This window comes from Pelophylax lessonae, assembly GCF_965119305.1.
Source record: "Pelophylax lessonae genome assembly, chromosome: 13".
Lineage (NCBI taxonomy): Eukaryota > Metazoa > Chordata > Amphibia > Anura > Ranidae > Pelophylax > Pelophylax lessonae.
The window spans coordinates 43,565,623-43,584,319 of record NC_138780.1 but is presented as its reverse complement, the minus strand read 5'-3'; the positions used below and the strand labels follow the sequence as shown (position 1 = coordinate 43,584,319).

The 18,697-nt window shown below is 46.2% G+C and overlaps 1 protein-coding gene across 2 annotated transcripts in view; it reads left to right on the top strand.

Annotated features, from left to right (window-relative positions):
• The window catches only part of LOC309569625 (NACHT, LRR and PYD domains-containing protein 3-like), a 540,899-nt gene that overhangs the window by 222,348 nt on the left and 299,854 nt on the right, over window positions 1-18,697 (top strand). Inside the window, exon 6 of one of the 2 annotated variants that reach the window (XM_082275518.1) lies at window positions 1,046-1,210. The exons of the other annotated variant lie outside the window; for it this stretch is intronic. Coding sequence (XP_082131644.1) covers window positions 1,046-1,210 — 165 coding nt within the window. The remainder of the gene's footprint in view (window positions 1-1,045; window positions 1,211-18,697) is intronic. 2 annotated transcript variants of the gene reach the window in all.

Here is an 18,697-nt window from a genome sequence, read left to right as displayed (position 1 = left end):
GGGAATGTCTGGTGACGTAGGTCTACGTCGCCAGACAATAACGAGCCACTGTCCTGCAGTAGAGGCACAGTGAGCAGTGTTAAAGTGGTTAATGAGTATCAACTAAGATGGGCCATTATACTACATAATTGTTAATAAATGTAAAAAGAGGATTGTACAGTGTGTGGCTAGCCATAGATGGGTTGCCATATGGGGGTGGGGGTTGTATTATTGTAAAGTGGAAAGAGGATGGTAATAGGATGCTGATGATGGGGGGAAGGGGGGGGCACCAAAATGCACCTTCACCGGTGTATACAAAAATCCTTGCACCGTAATGTAATGTAATTGCTATATTTGATCAGTATTGGTGTAGTTCACACATCTAGTATAATATGTAAGACTGTAGCACTAGTATATAACATTCAAACAACATAAATGTGATAATATAACAATAAAAGTGAGACTCCTCAACACAAAAACTACCTATAAGTGTTTATATAACAATGGTATTGATACTATTTCACTGATAACTAATGAAGAGAATTTATATTCAGCATATATAAAATTAGTGCAGCAACATATTGGTATGAATTTTCAAAAACACCGAATAAAAGAACAAAAATAATAATATCTTCCCCACACCATAAGATCAAATCCTCTACCATGATGTTCAAATCCCAAACTACAATGGTGTCACTTTATTAAAGTTTCCACAACATGAATGAGACTTCTGTGACCATCAAAGTGAATTCCCACAACTAAATGGAAGACTTAGCAGAGGGTTGGAGGTGAAAGCCTAGAGGTCAGTGTGAGTGTGTATGGTACAATCCCCATACAGGAATAATGAATGGATTACACCACCTCATCCACTTCATCTTCACATTTACTAATTGGGATCCACAAAAAAAATATCCAATAGTAGATGATAGATCGTGTTTTATAAAGTGATCTAATATAAATGATTTCAATAAAGAGAAATCAGTTCCATGTATGTAGAGAATAGTTACATTCATTCCTGGGGGAGAAATTTGTTTTCTTCTGGTAACATTCTTCTATTCTTCTACAGATTGTCCTTAAATCACCTGACAGACAGTTCCTGCCCCCACCTGGCATCGGGAATAAGAAATAACCAGACACTGAGGACACTGGACCTGTCTGCGAATAATCTGGAGGGTCCTCATTTCAGGGAGGTAATGGAAGCTCTGACTACAAGCCGGATAGAGGAATTACAGTGAGTACAACAGGACAGACTGAGACAACAATATTCTGGGACAGTTTTATATCTAAACCATATAAATAATATAGAAATATGAGTAAGTCATCAAAATCCATCTTTAGGCTCCATAAATATCCAATCCTGTACTGTTCTGTCCAAACTCCATAAATCAAATGATATATTTCATCTCCTGTTTGGCTCTATATATCACCAATATCAGACAGTTCTCTAAAGCTGGATATAAAATAAAAATAAAATATCTGCACTAAAAAAAACGTGAAAAACTTTGGAAAATCTAATGAATGAAAAGCATCCGCTAGCAGGAAGTCTGATATGTAAGTACAAATAGTATAATATAATTCTATGCATAGAGCCCTACACTTAGGGCCGAATTAACTATAAGTTTGGAGTAGAGCTGCTCACTTCTCCAAAAATAACTCCAGCCTAAACTCATTAGCACCTAATTAGGTAAGTGGCTGGAGTTAAACCTTCAACTAGGTGCTTTAGTGAATTCGGAGTTGGAGTTAACTAAGATTGAATTTGATTTTGGAGTTAACCAAATTCCCTTTGTGTTTTTCATAAAAGGAAATTTGTCTATTCTGAATCACTATTACACAGCAATGCCATCTATTATGGTTTATTTTATTTTAATGTATAGTTATGTATCTTATGTGTTTTAACCTTTAGATTTACTAATAGCAGACTACACAGCTGTCTAATTAGCAATCTTCATTCTTTATTCATCTGAAACTTTCAGGCATGTCTGATTGTATTCAGCACTTTGGTGTAGTGGGCTATGCTCATAGACAAGGATTGCTAGGTCATGAGTTCAATCCTCAACCATGATAACACCCTGTGTGCTCACAGTTGTGTGTCATTATTTTTTTTGGCCACATAGTAATACATTGGCTACATCACCTAAAATTGCATGTCAATGGCCATGTTTATTCAAGAAACAGACATGCATATGTGCAGGGTGCAATTATGCATTTGCGAAGTTTCAGTATTTATTTACAGTTGTCTAAAATGTAAGCAAGTGATGGCACACTTGGGATTTGAACTCATGCTCGCAGTGTTTATAGTTAGGAACACTAACCACTAAACCAATGAGCTGAGCATGATTACCCCACTTCCTTACAAGGCAGTTGCACCCCTTCCTGCCCAGGCCAATTTTCAGCTTTTTATGTTGTTGCATTTTGAATGACAATTGCGCGGTCATGCAACCCTTTACCTAACACAAATGTATGACATTATTTTCACACAAATATTGCTTTCTTTTGGTGGTATTTGATCACTGCAAGGTTTTTTTTTTTTTTTTATTGGCAAAAAGAAGACCTAAATGTTTGACCCTAAAAAAATGTGTTTTTGTTTATGTAATAAAATTTGGTAAATCAATATGTTTTTTGTTGCACTGACGAGCATTGATGAGGCTGCGCTGGCAGGCACTGATGAGACACTAATATGCAGCACTGATGGACACTGATAGGCGGCACTGATATGCAGCATTAATGGGCAATGATTGGCACTGTAGGGCAGCACTGATAGATGATAATGATGGGCAGCACTGATGAGGAGGGCAATAACAGAGCACTGATTGGCCACAATGGTGGCATGGGTGGGCATCCCTGGTGGCCATGGGTCAGCAATCCCTGGTGGCTCTAGTGGCATCCCCCAAGGGTCTGCACTGGTAATCAATGCTCTGATTACAAGCACAGACCCCCCCCCCCACACACACATACACACTTACTTTGCATATGAATGCCATTTCTTCACAGCTGAAAGTGGCCCTCACCATGATTAGCCAATTGATTGTGACCACTTGCTGGAATGTGTGCAACCCAATTTGGTGTCATTTCTGGTCCAGGGCGAACGCCAATGTGCCATTTGCAATTTATTTTAAAGAGACTTTGGTTTATTTTAAAAATGGTGCACACAGACAACTAAAATGTATTGGAAATGTTTTACCTAGGCCAGTGATGGAAATCCTTAACCCCCCCCCCCCCTAGATGTTTTTGCCCTACATTTCCCATAATGCTCATGTACTCTGCAGTGTAGGTGAGCATCATGGGAAATGTTACAAAACACCTGTAATGCCAAGGTTCATCATCACTGACCTAGGCCAACTGAAAGGGTGAGTGAATGCTGTAGCAATCTTTTATTTAGAAATCATTTTTAGTGATTTTTTATTAAATGTTTTGGTTACATTCATCCACAGAGGCTGAATGGAAATGTTGTATTATTCCTTAATTTATATATGTTGTTAGCTAAATCTATACATACACACTTTAATTATTTCTTATTAATTATCTAATTTAGCCCCACACACTCCCCCCATACACCCCCATCCCCACCACTCCTCCCCCCATACACCCCCACTCCCCCCCACTCCTCCCTCCAGCCCCACACACACACTCCCCCCCCCCCCCACACACACACCCCCACACACACACACACACACACACACTCTTCCCTCCCCCCCCCCACACACACTCCTCCCTCCCCCCCACACATACACTCCTCCCTCCCCCCCACACACACTCCTCCCTCCCCACACACACACACACTCCTCCACCCCCACACACATACTCCTCCCCTCCACACACACACACACACACTCCTCCCTCCCCCCGCACACTCACTCCTCCCTCCCCCACACACACACTCCCCCCCCACACACACACACTCTAACCCCCCCCCCCCATGCACACCCCATTCCCCCCGCCATACACACCCACACACTTCGCTGGAGTAAAGGGAGAAACCCTACCCCTGCCGCTGTACACGGAGAAACCCTACCCATGTTCATACTGTACTGCCATTGCACACACACAAAAAATACAAGAAATGGATTACATTCAATAGACACAAAAGATATCTGAATTACATCCAGACAAATATGAATAAAAGAAAACAAAAAAACAGGAGCTGTGTACAAATTAATAAGCTTTATTGAACATGTGTAAAACATCAGTAATCACTCAAGCAGGCATGTGAAATGTCCCCCCCCCCCCAAAACCCCCAATCAAGTAATTTTTATTCAAATGACAGTGCAAAGATACAACACATGATGAATATGTAGAGCTTGCATTATCCAGCTTACAATATCCAACAGTCAAGCAAAATAAGTTGTAGACACCTTAGTATTAAGCATAAAACATACCCAACATACTTTTATGGTTATTGTTTGCATGAGCCTGCCTTTCCATTTAAATACCATCAAATCAGTAGAACATACAGCTACACAGATGCATGGAAATAAAAAAAACACATGTATAGAGTACATAAAGACACACTTTGCAAAAACTATACAAAACATTTAGAGCATGAAAAGTATTCATCCAACAAAATACACTTACTGCAATATGGGTCCTTAGGCATGCCAGCAAACCCTCCCACCCCCAAAAGCAAATTCGGACATAAAGACATGTGGCCCTGCCACAGGCCAAATGATCTGCTCTTAAACATGCCTTAATATAACCTTGGTTAAACTACACCCACCCAGTATAGGAAACGTCCAGCAAAGTAATTAATTGGGTCTGTTGGTTCCTAAACCAAAATCATCAGTTCACTAATGAATGAAAGTGTTTGACAAAATAAAAAAGCCACTTTGTGCTCATGATGAGATTATTGAAAGCATTTCTTATGTGTGTTGACTTGATATAGTATTTTTGTAAAAAAAAAAAGGGCAATATAGCAAATGTTTGGAGCATGAGCAGGAAGCAGGAAGCATGAGCAGCTGAACCCAGAAATCTTTCAGAAACAAAAAAACAAAAAGAAATTATATTTTGGGTATATATAGGAAGCAACACTAATATGGCTCCCCGAGTCCCCACTCAACCAACCAACAAATATATTAAGTTTAATTATGTTTTATTTTGTGGAGAAGCCATATTAGTGTTGCTTGTCATATATATATATATATATATATATATATATATATATATATATATATATATATATATATATACACATATACAGTGCCTTGCAAAAGTATTCGGCCCTCTTGAACTTTGCGACCTTTTGCCACATTTCAGGCTTCAAACATAAAGATATAAAACTGTAATTTTTTGTGAAGAATCAAGTAGGACACAATCATGAAGTGGAACAAAATTTATTGGATATTTCAAACTTTGTTAACAAATAAAAAACTGAAAAATTGGGCGTGCAAAATTATTCAGCCCCTTTACTTTCAGTGCAGCAAACTCTCTCCAGAAGTTCAGTGAGGATCTCTGAATGATCCAATGTTGACCTAAATGACTAATGATGATAAATAGAATCCACCTGTGCGTAATCAAGTCTTGGTATAAATGCACCTGCACTGTGATAGTCTCAGAGGACCGTTTAAAGCGCAGAGAGCATCATGAAGAACAAGGAACACACCAGGCAGGCCAGAGATACTGTTGTGGAGAAGTTTAAAGCCGTATTTGGATACAAAAATATTTCCCAAGCTTTAAACATTCCAAGGAGCACTGTGCAAGCGATAATATTGAAATGGAAGGAGTATCAGAGCACTGCAAATCTACGAAGACCTGGCCTTCCCTCTAAACTTTCAGCTCATACAAGGAGAAGACTGATTTTCCTGCAAATGATTGTAAACGACCCTGTGTACATGGACAGATAAGATAACATAGAGGTGGGTTCAGGGGCTTCTAAAAAAAACACCCAACTGCTCCTAAACGGCCATTTACAACATCCCGTGTACATGAGGCCTAAAGGGAAATATTTATTTTTACCTCTAGGAACGGTTTTAAACGCAAACGCCCGCTAAACGCGGGTGCAAACGCAACACAAAGGACGTTTTAAACGTCCTAAAAATTCTAGCATTTCAAGGGACTTTTTTTAGCGTCCCGTGTACATGGAGCCTATAGTTGTATTTCCGTTACATAATTGCAACATTTTGCAAAACACAATTTAGTCCCCATTCACACTAGCGCGACTTGTCAGGCAACTTGGTCGCCTGACAAGTCGCGGTGGGTCGCCTGCCATTGATTAGCACAGGACCCGTTCTAATAGGAGCGACACAAGTCGCTCCGACTTAGAAAAGGGGTCCTGTACTACTTTGGGGTGACCTGGAGGCGACCTGCATTGACTTCAATTATATGAAGTCCGTGTATGTCGCGCCGAGGTCGCGGTGCACGCTGTGCACCGTGACTTCACAGGTTGCCCCAGCAAGTAGCGTCGCCCCTGTGTGAACGGGGTCTTAAACAAACACAATCACTTAGTTACATTTATTTCATAATATATGCCATTGATATTTTATTAGCCTATCAATGTATATTTAAAATACTAATTTTTCACAGAAATAAATGTTTTTTACACCTATATATAATTTCCAGCGTGCAGGATTATTTTTATAAATTTGTTAATTTTATACAGTTTCACTAAACTAGGTTAATTAGTTGGGAATTGTGGTCTCTGAGGTTTTTGTTTTCTTTTTGGTTTTTTTTTTTATTTCTTTTTTTGGGGGGGAAGAAATCACAAATCACACATGCTTTTCAAAATTCTCTTGAGCAGGTGGCTAAGTTGTTAGCCAATCTGCCGTGCAACAGTGTATTTGGTTGATCAAATCCCTGAACTACCTACAACCCTCTTTGTTGTTCTATATGACAAGCAACACTAATATGGCTTCTCCCCAAAAATATAACATTGTATGTGTGTGAAATTAATATATTTTTGGGTTGGTTAGATATAGGAAGTAACAATAATATATTGGTTTTTGCATATTATATATATATATATATATATTTGTGCCTAGGTATCCCTATCTATGTTCCCATGTCTAATGTGAAAGGAGGATCCAAAAAAAATAATAATAATAAAAAATAATAAAAAAAAAAATTGTGCCGGATTAACGCCGTTTTACCGCAATTTTCAGTGCTAGCGCAATTCACTATACGGGCCCGCTAACAATTTCAAAAACGTTATTTTTTGCCTACTTTTTGGTTTGGAGCATGCTCACTTAGGCTATCTGGCAGCAATTGACTCCAGGAGCTATTTTTGCGTTTTACACTTTTATTAATATCTTTTTTTCTACTATCTAATTTGATCTTAGTGAATTTGACACTGCTCATAACATTTCTCATGCTGTTATAGTGAATTGCATTTGCACCTAAAAATAGTCCAAATTGAGCTAAAATACAACAAAATCAACGTTGGAGGTACAGTGAATTTGGCCCTTAGTGACAAAATGTGTGATGAAACAAATGAGAAATCTGCACCCTACAATGTGTCTGAATACCAACACTTGCTGAAAATGTAAAACATTTAATGTAGATGCGATAACTCCACCAATAGAGATGGAGGAACATCGGCCGGGGCGGTTCGCGAACGTCAGCCGCAAATTTTCTCAAAAGTCCGCGAACCATAAGTTCGCGGCGGGCTCCATTGATTTTAATGGGAGGCAAACTTTAAAAATCTTTAGGTCATATTTGCAGCCACAAAAGATGTACTAGCCATGCACAAATAGTCCCAGCACATGGACAATGTCATAACAGAAGTATTGCAATTGAAAAAGTTGCCCTAAATTATTATTTTTTTTTTACAGCACAAAATATATATATATTTTTTATAAATCAGCCAGAACTGACAGCAGCTGGTAAATTCATGTCTAATACATATATGGTCCATTCACACATCTGTAAAATGGGTCCGCATCCATTCCACAATTTGGCGGAACCTTTACAGAACCATTGATTTTCAATTCCAGTCTGAAAATCTAGGCATTCACAGGATAAAGAAGTAAGTGTCGGCCATAAAAGGCCCCAAAAATTAGCCCACATGCGTTTACCTGACAGCTAAGAACGTAGTATTCTGTGGCTGAAGGTACATTAGGCATTCAGAGGATAAATAAGTAAGTGTCGGCCAATATAGGCCCTAAAAATGCCTCCACATGGGTTTAACAGACAGCAAAGAACGTAGTGTATTTCAGGGCTCAAAATTTAAAGTCCTGAGCTACTAGCCAGGCCTTAAGGGTTACTCGCCACCTGTTGCCCCACCCAACTACTACCCTGCCCTGCCCCTAATTCCGCCCCTAAACACGCCCTCATAAATTATCTCATAAAATTACATGTATTAATGCAGAAGTTACAAAAAAAAATATTAATAACAACGTTTTCAGTGCCCATCAGTGCAGCCAAATCAGTGCCCATCAAGGGTCTGGAGGGCGTGGGGCTGAAGAGCACGGGGGGGCTGAAGAGCACTAAGGGGCTGGAGGGGGGGTTAATAGCACTGGGGGGGCTGAAGAGCACTGGGGGACTGGAGGGGGGGACTGAAGAGCACTAAGTGGCTGGAGGGGGGGCTGGAGGGGGGGGGACTGAAGAGCACTAAGGGGCTGGAGAGGGCTGAAGAGCACTAAGGGGCTGGTGGGGGGGCTGAAGAGCGGGCTGAAGAGCATTTGGGGGGCCTGAGGGGGGTCTTAAGAGAACTGAGGGGCTAGAGAGGGGGGGCTGAAGAGCATTAGGTGGGCTGGAGGGGGGCTGAAGAGCACTGGGAGGGCTGAAGAGCACTAAGGAAGGGGCTGAAGGGGGGGGGCTGTACAGCACTGGGGGGCCAGCAAAAGAAAAAAAGAAGTTAGATAGGAGGAGCTGTGGGGCGGGTGCATATAGAGGAATTGATCTTTCCATATTCCTCCTGCAGAGAGGAGTATCAGGCATCCAACAGCTGCAGGAGTAATATGGAAAGATCAATTCTTTCTTTCAAACTGTTGTAATTCCTACACCTTTCACCTGATTTGGATGCAAATACCCTCAAATTAAATCTGAAAGTCTGCAGTTAAAGCACATCTTGTTTGTTTCATTTCAAATCCATTGTGGTGGTGTATAGAGCCCAAACGATTAGAATTGTGTCGATGTCCCAATATTTATGGACCTGACTGTAGGTACACTTGAAGAAAAATGCCCGTTGGCACTGTCTTGACGCCAGCTGAATGCCGACTAGCGCTTTCTGATGCCTATAGATACTGTAGTACTGAAACTGTGCTGGAACCTCGACTTTAATTCAGAAGATCCAGGACTGTAGAACACTTGACCCCTGACACTGCTTTGGCTCAAAAGTCACTGAACAGCTCCCTCCAGCCCTGCACTGGCTGAGCTAGCTCTGTAGATACTTGTGCTGCTGCAACTCCTAACACTGACTCTTCAGGGCCCAAACTACAGGCACCCCCTTTCACACTTCAGGGTCCTCTACCTGGGTACCCCATCTAATACTTCAGGGTCCTCTGACTAGGCACCCCCTTTAACAGTTAGCTGACTCCTGGATCCCTAGAACCTTCTCCGGAGTGGTCCCCTCTAGCACTAGGCAGACCCCCAGGGGCAGTCCACAGTACTTGGGACCTTTGTAGGCTTTCCTGGAACTGGACCCCTCTCTCTCTCTCTGCTGGTTCTCGGCACACCGGATCCCCTCTGCAGCTCAGCTTCACACTCTCTGGATTCCCAGGCCGCCGCCTGGGACACCCGCTTCCTCTGACAGGAGGAGAGACAGCCATACTCTCCCTCCTGGGACTCTGCTTCCCGCCAAAGACGCTGCGTCATGTATTCCCTTCAAACTTATACCCTGTCAGGGCTTACCTTTGTTGGGAGTCATTCAGGCAGAGATTTATGCTCACCCTTGCAAACAAACACAGACCAGGGTGACCAGGTAAGAAGCCACCTGGCCTGTGAGTTTGTGCACGGGGGCTGTGCAGGATAACCAGGTCCAAATACAGGCAAGGACTAGAGCAGGAGAACCGTCAGGTGAAGCCAGGGGTCAGATGCCGGAAACAAACAGGAATGCAGGAACTCAAACAACAGGAACCAAACCAGGAAACCAGAATCAATGAACTGACACTGCCCTTAGGGAGGGGCAGTGTCTTATACCTTGTTAATTAGGTATCAAATACAGCTGGAGAGTTACTGACAGGTCTGAGCCTCTGGTGAAATCCAGCCCCCTAGTGCTGCAGGCAATACAGGAATAAACAGGAGTTCTCCAAAGTCCTGAAGTGGCTCAGAGGCTAGTTTGCAGACTGGGAAGCCAGAGCGACACAGGTTCAATACCTCTGAAAGGCACCAGTGGGGTGGCCACGCCTAGCTGTCTGGCGGGTACGACTAGAACCCTGACATACCCACTCCCAGAATCCTATGTGGCAGAATCTGCCTTCTGGGGTATATACAAGCCTGACTGAGCCACTAATTGGGTTTCCTCTACTGCCCTATGAGAATCCTCTCACAGAGCCAGTGGGGAGACTACCCTCTCAGTAACCTCACCTGGGAGACATGACAGTCCAGCTGAAATCATGGCCCTGCTGTTAAGCAGCCAAGGCCCACTACACTTTACCTAGCACCTACCTGTAGGGTGCCATACAAGAAAGGACTTTGCTTGCTTTGGAGACCGCAGTTTGGCATTGCATGCTATTATAAAGCTTATGATCTACCAGAACACCCAGATTCTTCTCCACTATGGATTCCCCCAGTTTTACTCCACCACCTAGTAATGGCTGATGGCTTGATTGGGTTCAGAACCGATCAGTCATCAGGTCCAGGCCAATGATTTTTGGTCTGGACCTGTTGATCGGTCCTGCCCAATCAGATACTGATCTGTGCCTGTGAAATGTAAACACAGGCACAGAAATGACCTGCTCTCCCCTCCCATGATCCTTTTTGGATTCATCGAGAGGAGAGAGCACATCTAAACTGTGAGTACTGCACCAGCACACCCACACACACTTAGATAGGCACATTTAACCCCCGATCGCCCCCCCCCCCAGTTAACCCCTACACCCCCTGTCACAACACACACTGTATACTGTATATAGCATTTTCCTATATACCCGTATAAGTGTGACTTATGACCAGGTTTAGCGCTTGCAGCCCTTCCTTTTACACTTAGGATACCTGCCACCCCCCCCCATAAAGATTTAACCCCCTGGTCCCCCCCTGATCACCCCCAGTTAACCCCTTCCCACCTGTCACATTGCACACTAAAAAACAGGTAATATAGTGTTTTACTGTATTTTGTATTAGTGTGATTGTGACTTGAGTTAGCGCTAGCAACTTCTTTTCTGTCCCAATGAGGTTTAGAGTCCCCACCACCCCCACAATAAAGAGTTAACCCCCTGATCACCCCTACACCCCCTGTCACAACACACACTGTATACAGTATATAGCATTTTCCTATATATACCCGTATAAGTGTGACTTGTGACCAGGTTTATTGCTTGTGGCCCTTCCTTTTATACTTAGGATACCCATCAACCCCCCCCCCCCCCAATAAAGATTTAACCCCCTGATCACCCCCAGTTAACCCCCTTCCCCCCTGTCACATTGCACACTAATAAACAGGTAATATAGTGTTTTACTGTATTTTGTATTAGTGTGATTGTGACGTGAGTTAGCAAATTATTTTCTGTCCCAAGTAGGTTTAGGGTCCCCGCCACCCCCCCCCCCAATAAAGATTTAATACCCTGACCCCCCCCTGATCACCCCCAGTTAACCCCTTCATTGCCCTGTCAGTGTCACTTTTATAGTGTACAGTTATTTTTCTGATCACTATTATTAGTGACACAGGTGACATTAGCTAGTGTTAGCATCAGTCTAAGATAGCGCATATCCCCGGTGCATAGTTAGAAATAACCACACACACACACACCCACACACAATTCCATTACTAGTATAGTGTTTAAACAGATCAGTATCTGATCTGATCAGAACTATACTCGCGTCCCCATAGTTTAGGGTTCCCAAAAAGCGGTGTTTGCACAATCAGCACTGATTCCTGCCAGCACCTGCGTTTAACCCCTCCGCCCACCCCACCCCACCCCACCCAGGCAAGCGTAGTAATCAATAGATTACTGTCACTTACAAAAAAACACAACACACAAAACCGCTGTGTTAGCAGAGTCAGGCTTGATCCCTGCTAGCATTAGCAGTTTTTTTTGGTAGCGTTTGAAATAGTCCTTGACAACCTGGTGCTTTTCTATTACATCCTCCGACAGTCGCTGCCCACTCATACAGTCTTCACCAATGGGGTATTGACCTCCTCTCCACAGGAGTAGCTAGGCATAAGACTTGTTAAAAACAAAGCATTTACATAGACACACCCATGGGGGCTGTCCCACTGGTCCAATACCCCCCTGCAATCAGCCATCCCAACTCAGTTTGTCTTCTGCCTAGTTAAGGAGTAGATAGCCTTCCCTGTGCTGGGGCTACAGTCTCAGCCTTCTTCTTCTATTTTATGATTTTGTTTTCTGCAAATGTAATTTTTTCTTTGCATTACTAGCTGTTTTATTTTGCCAGCGTTAGTTAGTCGGATTTTCGGATGAAGAAGGCGTTTGCGGAGCTGGGAGTCGGACTGATCGTCCTGGTTCTCCAGGACAGAGGGTCAGATGGAATCCCAGCCTGCCATTGAGCATTTAGCAGGCTATGTGTTTGCCCTGGCCTCGCAAACGACCCATCCCTGTCCTCAGGCATGCAGCCTGTGAGGTGGCTACCTCACCGGACACATCCACAGTTCGTCCGTGCACTACTGGTGTCCTGTGTTTTTTGGCTGACGGCACCCCCTGCCATCTGAGGGTGGGCGGTTTCCCGTTTGATGTGAGGCACCCCACGCCATCAAGTACAGGTAAGTACACTCTGTGAGGGGCCTCCGTCTGGGGCTGGCAGTCCTGTGTGTCTGTGGTGTCCCCTATGTCTGTGCGTTTTAGGCTCCCTGATCCCGGTCCCTGCGGGGGTTTTTTCTCTCACAGCCAGCACTGTGTGGGATTTTGGAGGTCCCTCTCCTGTGTCACTTTAGGGTGCTTGGAGGTACAGACACGTGCGGCGACCGCTGCGGGGTTAAAAACTGCCGGTCTGCCATTTTAGGTGTGGGCAGCATGTCTGGCTTCACTATGGGCACTTATACAGTATAGTATGTAGTGTATTTTGGCGCCTTGCGGCGCCATCTTGTGTGTGACAAACGATCGTTCCGAGCACGTGTCGGCGGCCATTTTACCGAAGCCTCCCATTACTCTCTATAGGCAACCATTTTTCCTTAGCCTGCAGCCTCAGTTCAGTCTCTGGCAGTGACATCACTTCCTTCTTTCACTCAGGAGCGACTGGCTGCGGTGGTAACACACTTGTGGGGCTCTGTTCTGCTGTCCTTCTTTTCCTCCCTTGTACAATCTTCCTGGCCTTCAGTTTGTCCCTGCGGGGGGTCTGTGTTCCACAGTCGTAGCGGTGTGCTGCGGGGGTCCGCGGCGTGCTTAAAGGGCCAGTACCAAACAAAAAAAAAACTTTTTTGCAATGGAATCCCAGGACAGCAAATTCCCTCCAGCCTTGGTGGGGGATTCAGGTTCCTCTGAATCCTCTGCCCTGACTAATTTGTCTGCTCTAGTGGCGACTTTGGTGTCCAAAATGGATGTGCTGATGACTGAAGGTGCTGCTAGAAAAAGGCCTAGGATTTCTTTTTCTTCTGATTCTGAATGTGACATGGTTGCTGTAGGTAGCGTGCCCCTTGAAGGGTCTCGCTCTTCTCAGTCTGAGGGGGAGGCGGAGGTTGCAGGGGAGGACGATTCCCCCCCTGGGATGCCCGGAGAACGAGCAGCTATGGATGCGCTGATTCCTGCAGTGAATGAAACACTACATTTAGAGGATGAGCCCAATCCTCCGGGCATTGTGTCCTCTTTTGGTACACACAGGACCCGCAAGACAGCGCAGGTTTTTCCTTGCCCCGCTGAGTTTCATCACACAGTGAATGAGCAATGGCGCAGTTTAAAACACACCTTCACGGTGCCAAAAAGGTTTCAACTTCTTTACCCTTTCGCGTCTCCTACGGTTTTGCGCTGGTGTGTGGCTCCTCAAGTGGATCACACTGTGGCCAGATTGAACAAGGCTACTCTGGTTCCCACCGAAGATTCTCTGGGAATTTAGGGAGCCTACAGATAGGAGGCTGGAATCACTTGCCCGCCATGCTTACATGGTGGCAGGTTCCATGCTAAAACCTATTTTTGCCTCTGTCATGGTGGCTCAGGCTGTGGCGGATTGGACCAAGGTGATAAGATGCTCCCTCGTGGCTGATTCTGCCCCCCCACTACCTTGGAGATGGTGGACTAGGTTTATCAAAGGGTTATGTATTTGTCTGATGTGGCTTTAAATGAGGCCCCATTAGCTGTGCGCCTGTCCAGTGTCGCGGTGCTTAACCGTCGACTGATCTGGTTGAAAAGCTGGTCGGCTGACCAGAAGTCCAGGAAGACGGTGGCTGACATTCCTTATGCGGGGTCTCGCCTTTTTGGAGACTCCCTGGATGAGTTGGTTAAAGGAGTCACTGGGGGCAAGAGCACTCTGCTGCCCCAGAATCCTAAGGGCAAGTTTTTCCGCGGCCAGCCGGGTCCTGCCTTTAAACCAAATCAGTGGTCCTTTCGTGCCTTCAAGGCACAGAACAAGGGTAAACCCTTCAAGGGCCAGGGTGGCCAGAGAAAGCCCTGGGCCGGCAAACCAAAATCCGGCCACGCTGGTACGGCCGCCCAGTCCGCCTCTGCCTGAAGGGGGGCCCACACCCATTTCTGGGGTGGGGGGACGTTTGTGCTGTTCCCTCCAATCTTGGCTGCTCCGAATTCCGGACAGGTGGGTTCAAGAATTCATTCGATCAGGGTACAAGATCGAATTTCTTTCACGACCAACGGACAGATTCTTTCCCTCAAATCTTCATTTGATCCCAGGGCGGTTACAAGACCTGCATCAAGCGGTACAGGACTTCCTCGCCCAGGGGGTAATCGTCCCGGTACCTCATTGGGACAGATTTCGGGGGTTTTATCTGTTCACTGTTCCCAGAAAGGAGGGCAAGGTGTGTGCGATTCTGGACTTAAAAGCTCTGAACCGCTTCGTGCGAGTTCGAAAATTCCACATGGAATCGCTCCGCTGGGTGGTGGTCTCCCTGAATCCAGGAGAATTCCTGGCCTCTATCGATCTGAAGGATGCGTATCTACACATCCCCATTTTCGAGGGTCATCAGAGGTACCTCCGCTTCACTATCGCGGAGGATCATTATCAGTTTGTGGCGTTACTTTTCGGTCTCGCTTCGGCTCCAAGGGTCTTTACCAAAGTGTTGGCGCCTGTTCTGGGCCTGTTGCGGGCACAGGGCATTGCGGTCTTGGGATATCTGGATGATCTCCTGTTAAGATCGAGTGCCAGTCAGAGCCTGTTGCACGATCTGCCCACTACGGTCCAGACACTCCAGGAGTTCGGATGGGCCATCAACGTTCAGAAGTCGACCTTGTCTCCATCGGTTCGTCTCCCATATTTGGGAATGGTTCTGGACTCTGCTCAAGCAAAGGTGTTCTTACCGAAGGACAAGCTCCGCACCCTGCAGTCCGAGGTCAGGTCCCTCAGGGACAACGAATCCTCGTCACTCACTGAGGTTGATGGTGTCGACCTTCGAGGCGATTCCATTTGCACAGTTTCACATGCGGACTCTCCAAGCGGAGATCCTGGCCAGGTGGGACAGACTACCTCAGTCCTTGGACCTGAGAGTGTCTCTGAGTCGCCAAACCAGAATGGATCTCCTGTGGTGGCTTCAGTCCCCGGCTGTGTCGGAAGGAAAATCCTTCCGGCCGTTACTGTGGACGGTGATTACCACAGATGCCAGCCTGTTGGGCTGGGGTGGCATCCTGGGCAACCTGTCTGCCCAGGGCACTTGGTCAGAGGAGGAATCCTCCCTTCCGATAAACATATTGTAATTGAAAGCGATCAGGCTGTGCCTGCTCCACTGGTCGGATCGTCTTCAGGGTCGTCCTGTACAGGTGCAGACGGACAATGCCACTGCGGTGGCTTACATCAACCACCAAGGGGGCACCAGGAGTGCCTGGGTGGCCCAGGAAGTTACCAGTATTCTGTCTTGGGCCGAGACTCATATCCCAGCGATATCGGCAGTTCACATTCCGGGTGTAGAGAATTGGCAGGCCGATTATCTGAGCTGCCAGACCCTGGACCAGGGGGAATGGTACCTGCACCCGGAGGTATTTCAAATGCTGTGTGCGAAATGGGGATCCCTGGATGTGGATCTGTTCGCGTCTCGGCTAAACCATAAGGTGGAAAGGTTCGTGGCAAGAACGTGCGATCCTCTGGCAGACGCCTCGGATGCGCTGGCCGTGCCTTGGCATCAGTATCATCTGATATATGCCTTTCCTCCGATTCAGCTGTTGTCCAGGTTCCTTCGCAGGTTGGCCTCGGAACAAACACTGGTGATTCTGGTGGCGCCGGCCTGGCCATGCCGGTCCTGGTACGCGGACATCATTCACCTGGCCGGCAAGCCTCCATGGCGGCTGCCAATGCGAGAAGATCTACTGTCTCAGGGACCGATCTTCCATCCTGCTTTACAGTCGCTGGCTTTAACGGCATGACTGTTGAAAGCCAGGTCCTGAGAGACAGGGGTCTCTCCTCAGAGGTCATTCCTACTTTAATCAAGGCTAGAAAAGCCTCGTCTGGTAAGATTTATTACCGTACATGGAAGGCTTATTTTGCCTGGTGTGAGTCCAAGGGCTTCTCTCCTTGTTCATACTCGGTGGCGAGTGTTGGCTTTCCTCCAATCTGGTGTGGACCAGCGCCTTGCGTTGGCCATGATTAAGGGCCAGGTATCTGCACTGGCTGTTCTTTTCCAGCGCCCTATGGCATCTAATTCCTTGATTCGCACCTTCATCCAAGGTGTGCGTCACTTGGCCCCTCCTAGAAGGAAGCCCTTACCTCCATGGGACTTGAACTTGGTTCTGTCCGTGTTACAACGTTCCCCGTTTGAAAACATCAGAGAAATTTCGTTACCTCTGCTGTCTAAAAAGGTTACCTTTCTGGTAGCGAGCACTTCTGCTTGCAGAGTGTCGGAGTTGGCGGCGTTGTCTTGCCGCTCCCCTTACCTAGTGGTTCATAGGGATAAGGTGGTCTTGCGACCTAACCCGTCCTTTCTTCCAAAGGTTGTTTCGGATTTTCACCTCAATGAGGACATTGTTTTACCTTCGTTCTGTGCGAATCCTAAGCATCCTAAGGAGGTTGCCTTGCATTCTTTGGATGTTGTCAGGGCGATCAGGGTTTACCTGTCGTCGACTGAATCCTTTCGAAAATCGGATTCTCTCTTTGTCCTTCCTGAGGGACCTCGGAAGGGTATGGCTGCGTCTGAGGCGACCATTTCAAAATGGATCAGACAGACAATTGTACAGGCCTATTTGTTGAAGGAACGGGTACCGCCCTTCCCTGTCAAGGCGCACTCTACCAGGTCGGTGAGTGCGTCCTTGGTAGGGTTGAGCGGACCTAGATGTCCGTGTTCGACGGGTTCGGCCGAACTTTAAAAAAAAGTCCGGGTCCGTGTCCCGTACTTTTACCGAACTTTTCCCGGACACCGAACCCCATTGAAGTCAATGGGGACCCGAACTTTAAGGCACTAAAATGGCTCTAAAACACCAAAGGAAAGGGCTAGAGTGCTGCAAATGGCAGCAAAACGTAATTAAGAGCATGGCAAGTGCTCTGCAAACAAATGTGGATAGGGAAATAACTTAAAACAACAAAAAAAACAGAAAAATAAAACAATGTTCTTCTTCATCTCTGAAGGACGAGGCCCATATGGAGTAGGAGGGAGGTTGAGGTGGTGGTGGATGTGGCGGTGACATAGGCGTGCGCACAGGGTGTGCCGGGTGTGCCTGGGCACACCCTAATCACCTAGGGCACATAGCATTGCCAGTGAGGAGATGGGAAAGATCTCCCTCGGACCTGCTCTGCTCTATTTCTCTTTGCCTACAGGTACATGGCCCCGATACATTACTCTCCCTGCTGGCAAACACATGCATGTGTATTTCAACTTTGGGGTGCACACCTTAATGCAATAGGCTGCGCACACCTATGGGCGGTGTAGGTGGAAGCGGCGGTGGAGGAGGACCAGGGCCGGATTAAGAGCATCATGGGCTTGGTGCTGAGGATTTTGAAGGGCCTTAAGGGCCGTGCCTTGGCATGCACCCAGAGGAGGAAGGGTGCAGCCATGCATGCCTAATTCAACATGGGATGCTGTCTCTGAAGCCCATAAACACATCCATGCATCGGCAACTGTCCCTCCTTGTCCGGCCTTCGCGCTGTGTGGGGAGGTTCTGAGGGTGCTGCCTGGGGAAGCGAGCATAGAAGCCAGACTTCTGTGTTTACAAGTGACAGAAGAGCGGTAACAGTGAATATGGCCAACCCGGGGCCTATATAAAAGGTAGGGGCCTGGAGCTGCAGCTCCAATAGCCCCTACGTTAATCTGGCCCTGAGGAGGAGGACGAGGTAGCCAACACTGCTTCTTTTCACAAATTTTAAATGAGGGTACACCCCAAAAGAGTGAGAAAGAGCAAAAATGGAACAATGGGTGGGTAAGGTCGGTATCCATTGCTATTCTGCATAAGGTACGGAAAAGTCCCGTGGGATCCATGCCTGGTTCATTTTAATGAACGTGAGCTTGTCCACATTGTCTCTGGACAGGCGGCTGCGCTTGTCTGTTATAACGCCCCCAGCCGTGCTAAATACCCGTTCAGATAATACACTG